Source organism: Octopus bimaculoides, chromosome 11, assembly GCF_001194135.2.
Source record: "Octopus bimaculoides isolate UCB-OBI-ISO-001 chromosome 11, ASM119413v2, whole genome shotgun sequence".
Classification (NCBI taxonomy): domain Eukaryota; kingdom Metazoa; phylum Mollusca; class Cephalopoda; order Octopoda; family Octopodidae; genus Octopus; species Octopus bimaculoides.
This window is the reverse complement of record NC_068991.1, coordinates 18,328,270-18,338,461: the sequence shown is the minus strand read 5'-3', so window position 1 is coordinate 18,338,461 and position 10,192 is coordinate 18,328,270. Positions and strand designations below refer to the sequence as shown.

The 10,192-nt window shown below is 37.2% G+C and overlaps 2 protein-coding genes across 5 annotated transcripts in view; both read left to right on the top strand.

Annotated features, from left to right (window-relative positions):
* The window catches only part of LOC106875224 (endoplasmic reticulum membrane-associated RNA degradation protein), a 37,207-nt gene extending 32,469 nt beyond the window's left edge, over positions 1 to 4,738 (top strand). For 3 of the 4 annotated variants that reach the window (XM_014923277.2, XM_014923279.2, XM_014923276.2), the window contains one exon: positions 4,504 to 4,655. In XM_014923277.2, the coding sequence (XP_014778763.1) occupies positions 4,504 to 4,527 (24 nt within the window). In that variant the 3' untranslated portion in view covers positions 4,528 to 4,655. Of the gene's footprint in view, positions 1 to 4,503 lie in introns of all 4 variants that reach the window. The other variant, XM_014923278.2, reaches the window with a different exon arrangement.
* On the top strand, positions 4,738 to 8,655 carry LOC106875222 (trace amine-associated receptor 1). The gene has a single exon (XM_014923273.2). It carries the CDS (start codon positions 4,739 to 4,741, stop codon positions 5,909 to 5,911), a length of 1,173 nt encoding a protein of 390 aa, XP_014778759.1. The 5' UTR covers position 4,738; the 3' UTR covers positions 5,912 to 8,655.
* The last annotated feature ends 1,537 nt before the right edge of the window (positions 8,656 to 10,192 follow it).

Here is a 10,192-nt window from a genome sequence, read left to right as displayed (position 1 = left end):
TGGTGTATTTTATGTGCCACCCGCACAAGAGCCAGTCCAGGGGCACTGGCAACGATCTCGCTCGAAAATCCTACGAAGGCCAGTCAGGCGGTACTGGCAACGGCCACGCTCAAAATGGTGTATTTTATGTGCCACCCGCACAAGAGCCAGTCCAGGGGCACTGGCAACGATCTCGCTCGAAAGTCTTTAGACATGCCGCAGGCACAGATAATAATAATCCTTTCTACTAGAGGCACAAGGCCTGGAATTTTGGGGAGACGGGGATAGTCAATGACACCAACCCCAGTATGTAACTGGTACTTATTTCATCAAAAGAATGAAAGGCAAACATGACTAATAATAATAATTGCATTCCCAGCTACATTTGGAAATTCTAGGTCTTTACCCTATTGCACATAAACATCAGCAACAAAATCTCATATGGACCCCTAAGGCTCATCTGGACCTTGGTTGAGAACCACTGGTCAAAAGGGAAGAAGTATTCTCTGATGACAAAAAACAATGGCAATCAGATATTCATTGTCATATCTGCCAGATTGGATATATTATTGTTTAGATTGAAGTTTTAATATAAGGATTTGTGCTAGGCAGCTGATAATAGGACATCTATGTTTGTTTGTTTTTGTTTTTTTTCTTGTATATGTTTTTGTTGTGAGCTGTTTCTTATCTTATGTCATGTTTCTAATTTCTAAATGGGTTAGCCATATTTGTTATAGGGGTTTCAATGTGTAACAATTATATATCTCAAAAAGTACTTCCCTACTACAGAAATTGGAACTCGTGTCTTCATGATCATTATGACTCTTTAGCATTTAGACAAGCCATATCCAGCCCAAATATTCGACCTGTTTTATGACCAAATCAACCAGATCCAGTCTCCCGTACCTACCCCTACCTACAATGCCTTTCTAAAAAAAATAAACAATTGCATCATCGAAATCCTAAAGCTACAAGATAAAAATCATGATTAAGTTCAAAACAATGTGAATAGATAAGCATTGCATTTGACTGAGTAATCTGATGAAAGAATGAACTAATTGTCCAAGTCAGACAGTTGACTGTATTAAGTCTACTACTAATTTTGTCAATCATTGATAAGGTAAAGCCGATTCGAGTAGAGATTGAACTCAGAAAATAAAGGGACATAATTAAACACTGCTATGCAATTAGGTCATAATTCAACCAATTTTGCCAATTCGTTACTGTCTTAATGGAAATAAATTATGATAATAATTTCTTATATAAGCACCAGGGACAATACATTTGAGGAAGGGCTTGGGCAGTACTTTACATCAAACCTTGTAGGAAGAAAGCAAACTTTTAGCTCCATAGAATATGAGTTTAGAACAAAGGACTTAAGTAAATACTACAAGGCATTTTGTTTGGCAACTTACCAACTCTGCCAATCCACTACCATTTCTCTTTAATAATAGCCCAATCATCATCATCTAACATTCATTTTCCATGCTGGCATGAGTTGGATGGTTTGACAGGAGCCGGCCAGCTGGAGAGTTGTCCAGGCTCCAGTTGTCTGATTTGGCATGGTTTTTACGGCTGGATGCCCTTCCTAACGCCTGCCACTTTACAGAGTGTGCTGGATGCCTTTTACATGGCAATGGCACCTACAAGACAAAGACCTGTCAGTTAGCAGAGGGAGTGGGGGCATGGCCCTAAAGGACATGCCTGTATGTATGGATGGCCACGATTTTACTTAGCTCGACATGTCTTCTCAAGTACAGCAAATCACCACAAGTCCCAGTCCTTTGTCATCTCATCAATGAGATCCAGTGTCTGAAGACCCTTTCTCACTACTTCATCCCACACCTGAAATTTCTTTTCTAGTTCTGGTAGTGAATCAGCCATAAGGTCAAGGTCATCAGTATAGAGGAACTCCTCGGGGCAGCCAGTCTTGAATTCCTGTATTATGGCCTGGAGGACTATGATAAGCAAGAGGGGGCTGAAAACCAGTGATCCAGGTTGCAAAAATAGGTCCAAGCCAGCTACTTTCAGGGAGGGATCAGGAAATGAAGGTTGACTTTATTGAAAGCTTTCAACTGATCTGAATTAATCAGAGTTTCACCCTCACCCCCACTGAAGCTAACTTTGTTCCCAATCTTTCTATAACTTATTGCAATAGGTAGCATTTTGGTATTACACAGAATAGTAATAATAATGTAGGGGGTTGTTTTCCATTACTTTAGAAGTTGTTTGTTTAACCCTTTAACATTCAGATTATTCTGTGAAATGTAAAGCTTATTTATTCATATTGTTTTGAATTAATCATGTATTGTATCACAGCTTTGAGATTTTGATAATGTGATTGTCTATTTTTAGGATGACATTGTAGGGTAGGTGTGAGAGGCTAGACCTGGCCAGTTTGAACTTAAAACAGGGGGCATATTTGAGCTGGATATGGCCGGCTTAAATGCTAAAGGGTGAATTATTTCTATCATTCTTTTTGTTCTGAATGAGAAAATCCTCAAACTTATCTTAATCCTTAAAAAAAAAAAATGGGTAAGGAATCACAATTTGAAATTTGATTTAGAAAAACAAAAATTAAAAAATGTTAATCCCTTTATCTTCCAACCCCTCTACCATCTACCCCAATAGTACAGTCCCCACTAAGTCCTCACACCCACCACAACGTCCTACACTTTCTGTTTATATATTTTGATATTGTTTTGTGTTGTTTGTTTTATATTTATTTCTTTTGTATACCCAAACCCCTTATAATCTGTTTTCTTGTCGTGTAAGGTGACATTAGGTCAGTGCAAAAAAAAAAAAAAAGGGGTTGGTAAAGAAAGGAACCTCAAAAGAAATTTATCCCACCACCACCAAAGTGTGACTGGAGGATCAGAAAAATTGAAGAATGCAGAAAAAGCAAGAGAGAGAGAGAGAGAGTGGGGTGGAGAGGGAGCAAATAAGGGAGTAAAGGACTTGTTCCAAAATAAATTATGTTTGACGAGAGAATCAGCAGAGAAGAAAGAGAAAGAGTAAATGAGTATTTTTCCCCCTCTTCCTGCTACCCCTAATCTCACCTCACATTTCCTTTCCCTTGCCTTCTTGCACGTCTTGTCCTGGTGCAAGTCAATAACAAAAGAACTACTGCACCTCTGAGGGTATGTATGAGTGCGTGTGCTTCAGTGTACTTGTCTGTCTGTGTGTGTGTGTGTGTGTTCGTTCTTACTCAACTGTTTGCTTAAACTAGTGTTGCTTAGTAGAGATAAAAGAAACCTACTTTTCTCCTCTACATTACCTTATTTTTTCTTTTCCTACACTTCATCTCTCCCTCTCTCTGTACCTCTCTGTCTACTTCCTTCTCTGTACCTCTATGCTCTTTCTCTCTCTCTAACCCTCTTTCCCACTATCTCTCTCTCTCCTTCTGTGCACTCTCTTTTTCTCCTATTTCTTAACTAGCTCTCCTCTCATCTTTTTCTTGCCCTCTCTTTACCTTCCAATGTTTTTTCTGTCTCTACCTATCCATCCAGCCATTCATCTATCCATCTATCCATCCTCTTGTAGCTGGATCCTTCTCTCATCATCATCATCATCATCGTTTAACGTCTGCTTTCCATGCTAGCATGGGTTGGACGATTTGACTGAGGACTGGCAAGCCAGAAGGCTGCACCAGGCTCCAATCTGATCTGGCAGAGTTTCTACAGCTAGATGCCCTTCCCAACGCCAACCACTTCCTATGCTTTTACTTCTTACTCCTTCATCTTAAGTCTCCAATTTTCCTCTTTCTCTCAACTCTACACACACATGCACACACACACACACAATCATAAACAACATAAATATACTCACGCATGTGTAGAGAGTAAGGATTTTATTTTTACTTTTTTAATATTTCTTTATTTTTTGCCTTAGATCTGCTTCATTGAACTGGGACCCCTTAATACATGCTACTCTTAGAAAAATGCAGGAACAAATTTTCACCCCCTTAAAAAACCCATCAGCCTCTTTAAATCTTTATAAGAAATGTTTAGCAGCATTTCATCCATCTTCACATTCTGAGTTCAAATACCTCTCAGGTTAACTTTGCCTTTCATCCTTTCAGGGTCAATAAAACAAGTATCAGTTGAACACTGGGGTTCAATGTAATCAACTTTCTCTGAAATTTCTGGCCTTCTACCAAAATTTAAAACCATTATTATTATTATTAAGGCAGTCAACTGACCGAACCGTTAACATGCTGGACAAAATGCTTAGTGGCACTTTGTCTGTCTTTATGTTCTGGATTCAAATTCTGCCATGATCAACTTTGCCTTTCATCCTTTCAGGGTCAGTAAAATAAGTACCAGTCAAGCAATGTGTAATTGACTTAGTCTGTTCTCCAATGTTACTGGCCTTGTGCCCAAATTTGAAATCTCTGCCAGCTTGTTGCTTTTGCCTTAATAACACACACACACACACATTAAGTTTCTTCTTATTGTTTTTTCAGCTATAATTTTTTTTCTAATGCTTCTAGAAGTCTTCATCATTCTTTTATATACTTTGCAGGTTTCTTATTCTGGACCAAAATGATAATGTCAGAACCAACAGAATAGAGAATGAGAAACAACCAAAACAAATCTTCAAAGAAGTTGGAATTTTTTTTTTTATTTTATTTTATTTTAGTAAAAGAGGCATTTGAGAAGAATCAAAAGACAGAAACCAGAATTATGTCTTGTGAAACTTAAAAGAAACAAAGAAAAAGAAAAAATTTCGAAGAAAGTTTAAAGAAAATTTTGCAACTATGGAGAATCTAAACTTGTTATCATTGGTCTACTTACTAGTACCAATAGTCCTTATCTTACTTATTCTTCTGGGAAACATTGTAGTAATTATATGTATCCTATACAGCAAACAGCTTCAAACTGCCACTTATATCGCAGTACTCATTCTAGCATGCTTTGACATCACTCTTGCATTTTGCCTGCCATTTGCTGTCATGGAATCATACCGTCCCCTTTATTTAGTCTCAAATCAAATGCTGATAAATATGTCTGGTGCTTCTCTCAGTGCCCAGTGCTTGATAGCTTTCAATCGCTTCCAGACTCTGATGAAGCCACTTTCCTATAAGGCAAATGTCACAATAAAAAGGACACTCTACTTGATTGCCCTCACAGTTTTCTATTGCACTGTTGTAGCATGGACACCATTTCTTATTGAATGGGAGACAAATGGACTCTTGTTATTTGATGATAATATTTTACTCCTTCAAGTCATTTTGAAAAATACATATGCACTGTTTTTCGTTGCAGTCTTTATTCCAGTATGTCTTGTGACATTTTTCTGCTACTATAAGATATATGGAATCGCAAAACGCCATAGTGAGATGATAGCAACTCTGGAGATTTCACTGAATCACAATGGTAGCTTAGCTTGTAGAAAAACAAAATATGCCAAAACAATTGCCTGCATCATCTGTGCTTTTCTACTTTGGTTTCCTTTTCAAATGTGTGTGGTCTTTGAGAGTGCAACCAATTTGAAAACCATGAAGAGATTTCGGACTGGCCTACTTTATTTAGCTATTTTCAACTGCATCTTGAATCCATGGATCTACTCCTACAATAACTCGCAATTTCGTTCTGCATTGAAACTCATCTGCAGGAATATCTATGAACAGTGTTTGAAATACAAGAGACAATTAATTCACGAAATCATCAAAAAGCCCTTACACAGTGCCACTCTTCCCACATTTACCATATTGCCAGTTTATCAAAACAAAATTCAAAGCTGCTGCTACGAATATGAAGCTTTCCTTCATGCAATTCACAAGAAAAGAAAAACCTGCTTCTTTTGTCCCCTATTAAATTTACCACAAACCAGAATTACAGAGGGTTACACACAAAAATCCCATTTTGCAACCAAGAAGCTTTTCCACATTCCAGATACAACAACCCCTGTGGATAATTTAGTAACATGAATCTTCTGGAAATGTTAAAATTTTGAGAAACTGAAACAGCAACAAAGTAAAAATCCATGAAATGAAGAACAAACTTTTGTACTTCTGAAACGACATCTAAAACACCTAACATTATAAAGGATAAAAAAAAGTTATGGAAGTTTGAACTTCAGCCCTGTTTTTATTTTAAATTCAAAAAGAAAGAATATTTATTTCGTTTTTTAAAAAAAAGGTAGTATGTTCCCAACAAAGTATGAATGGATGGATTGGGTGATATGGTGGTATTTATGCATTTCCCAAAGGAACTAATAAATTAATTTCTATAACTGATACAAATCCATAAACTATTCTTTGATGATTCTGCAATACTGGTTCACCCATAATAATGGTGTTTTTCGTTGTTGTTGTTTTTTACATTAGCAACCAGACTTAGACAACTGAAAATTGAGTATATTTTGACCCGTGTACTGGTGATTGGATACAAACCACAAATTCTTACTTGGTTATTTGATACATTATCAACACAGACATCCATCCAGCACTGGTTCTCTTTTTTAAAACTTTTGTTTTAAAAACAAATAGTGGAATGAGATTGTATGACATTGATGCCTTTATTAAAGGGATAAGCTACAGCTACATATGCAAAAAAAAGAACAGGAATTAGCTTCAGGCAGTCACAGCAATTGACTTATCCAAAACAGCCCTACACTCACCTTCGGCATTATCTCCAGCATACATTATTAGCACCGACAGTGACAACGATGATGATGGTGGTAGTGATGATGATGATGATGATGATGATGAAAATAATTATGGCGGTGGCGGTGGGAACAATCGTAATAAATTACCTTACTTAAGTGCAGTATATGGAACATATATTGTTGTGTTACAAGAACAGACTAATACCTTACTAAAGACTTTACTTTAATCAGATATGAAAGAAGGAATGAAATAAAATGCAAATTCCATCTGCTCTGTGCAATGTTTGAACTTTGAACTTTCGATAACAACAATATTAATACCAGCAGTAGCAGTAACGAACACCAAACTTGGGAAAATTAAAATCACCCTGGCTGATTGTCTGCCAGCTCTGTCGTCATCCACCCTTATGTAATGAATAACTAATGATCCAGAAACATGGACTAAAGTGCATAAAATATCATGCTAGCAGTAATAGCATTTTGATCCCAAGATGCTAAATATATTACTCAACTTGCCTTTAAATTTACCATTGTATATTGGCTACAAACGTACATACGACAGCCATAGCAAATTTACAAAAAAAAAAAAACATTCGTGCCTAATATTAAGTGACAACGATGATGATGATGATGACAACATTTTCCATGTTTACTTGTGCTTATTTTTTCCCACCGACAGTTATGTCTTCCCAACAACAAGTAACCACTCATCTGTATGAAGTTGAGAATGGAAATTAATTTTTAAGTCAGGTAGATTGAAAGAAAACAGAGTTATGTACCTTGCTCAGGGACACCACGCAATTGTTGTTTAGCTCCAGATCATCCCTGATCAAAGAGACAGTCCAGCCATGACCATCCCATCTTTTTTTTTTTTTTTTTCAAATGTATCTAATATGTCGTTCCCGTTTGTTTGTTTTTGAGACAGTAGGATGAGTAATTTAAAGATTTTATTGCTATTTCTAGCGTGTCCAGTTACCATTTGGATCATTGGTTCACTCGTTGGCTTGTTAACTACACCATAATTATCTTAGTCTATGGTTAGACATTCAAACCTTGAACTTACGATCAAATTCGACCAGAAACTCAACAGTTATTGTCTTATTGAGAAAATGAAAGTTCAGCTCGTTTTTATTTGAGAAATTTGTTACATGCCTCTGGAAGTTTTGAGTTGTTGATATTCCATGAAGAAGATGACAACAAAACATTCAATGTTTGATATTCAGTGAATGATCAATAAATAAGATATGATAACAACGTGATGCAGGAGGAGGTGTAGAGAGAGAGGGAAAACGTTGTTGGATGGGGTCATCAGTGAATCTGAATGTGATAATGTGTTTGGTGTGTGTGTGTGTTAGTACATATATGTGTAACCACATGTAATTATGTGCATCTGTGTGTGGGGGGTGCATGAGAGAGAGAGAATGTGTGTTAGTATATGTAAAGTGATCGATATTAGGAAAGATATCCTGTCATAGAAACCATGCCAAAGCTAATACTGGTGCTTGATATCACCGTACATCTTGTTGGATCCTGTGAAACCGTCCAACCCATGCCGGCATGGATAAGGAACGTTCGATGGTGATGTGTGTGTGTGTGTGTAATGAAGTGTGTATATTGAATTCATGTGCCTCTGTATATGTTGTGATTGTTGTTGAACACCATGTCGGGCCTCGTCAAATAGACATATCAATCAAAAATATTGAAGCCATGACACTCACTATCACTTATATTTTTAGTCATTGTATATCTAGGACTACAATATCCCATGCATCTTATTTTGTTCTTCTCAGACAGTAAGATAAGATACGGTGGAGACTTCGCTGCTATTTCTAGCAGATCGAGTGACTGCAAACAGGCTTGCTCAGTGGCTTACGTATGTGTTTGGGTGCATATGTTGTATGCATGTGCGGTGTGCATGTGTGAATGCAAAAACTATGAAGAGACATACATACAATATTGCTGAATTTATTTCAGCAAGAGAAATATATCATCTGTTTCATATGATGAAATTTGTAAATATTCCGGTGAATTCTAAGAAATAAAGAAAGAAAACTTATATTCTTATTAATGCTGTTGTTTTTATCTTTTAGACAAATCACTTTTTTCTGTCTTTTTTATGTCGTGGAGTTATCTGATGCCTGGTCAGCTCTCACCCTGTAAAGCTTTAATCAAACCATTCCAGACAATATAATCAGGAATACAGTATCCAATGTGGAGGCACAATGGCCCAGTGGTTAGGGCAGCGGACTCGCGGTCATAGGATCACGGTTTTGATTCCCAGACCGGGCGCTGTGAGTATTTATTGAGCAAAAACACCTAAAGCTTCACGAGGCTCTGGCAGGCGATGGTGGCGAACCCTGCTGTACTCTTTCACCATAACTTTCTCTCACTCTTACTTCCTGTTTCTGTTGTACCTGTAATTCAAAGGGTCAGCCTTGTCACACTGTGTCACGCTGAATCTCTCCGAGAACTACATTAAGGGTACACGTGTCTGTGGAGTGCTCAGTCACTTGCACGTTAATTTCACATCATCTTACAATTGGCAACATACATAGATAATGTAGTATTTGATGCTCTCAAAACAGAAGAGATGACTGCAGCTCTAATTCCTTGAGCCACTGACCTGCACTAGGGTCCACTAATATTTTTGACTCTTAAAATCAGTGTCCAAGCAGGGACATAGTCCAATGATTGAAACAAGTAAAATTTTTAAAAATACATTTCACAGCCTTGATTTCAGATTAGCTTGGGACTTTTTAGTCCCAGATCAATCTTAATCCAGTGATTGTTTAGCCTTAGATTAATCTTGATCCAGGCATTGTATAACCCTAGATCCATCTGGATCTAGTGATTTTTTAGCCCCAGGTCAGCTCTGATCCAGCAAACTTATGATCAAAATAGAATTCCAGCCATGACTGTCCCATCTTTTTTTTATTGAGCATTATATCTTTAAGACTGCAATAACCAATGTACTCTTCCTTTTTGAAGGCAATAGGATGTAATTTGAGAAAGATTTAGCTACTATTTCTTGCAGGCCAAATGATCACATAGAGACTCCCTTGTTATTCTACCTACCTGGACCTATCAACTGAATCATTCACTAAGGCCAGCAGATGTCAAAAAGTTGTTGAAGTTTTACCCTTATCCCATTACACCAGTTGTATGGTATCAGGAGTGGAGGCATGTGGCTTAGTGGTTAGGGTGTTGGATTCCTGATCACATGATTGTGGTTTCAATTCCTGGACTAGGCAACACATTGTGTTCTTGAGTAGAATACTTCATTTCATGTTGCTCCAGTCCACTCAGCTGGCAAAAAGGAGTATTCCTGCAACTAACCAGTGTCTGATCCAAGGGGAAGTATATGCAGTAGCGTATCCAAGAAACTGGCCTTATGAGTCTATATGATTCTTGATATGATATCAGGACAACTGCCTCTGGATAATTGTCCTATAAGACAACTACCCCTGTAGTTCAGGTGCAAACCACTATTTAAATAAATAATATTTATCTCTCACCAGATGGAGTACTTTTTTTGTTGAATTTTCTATCACAGATCAGTACATTATATATATATATATATATATATATATATATATATATA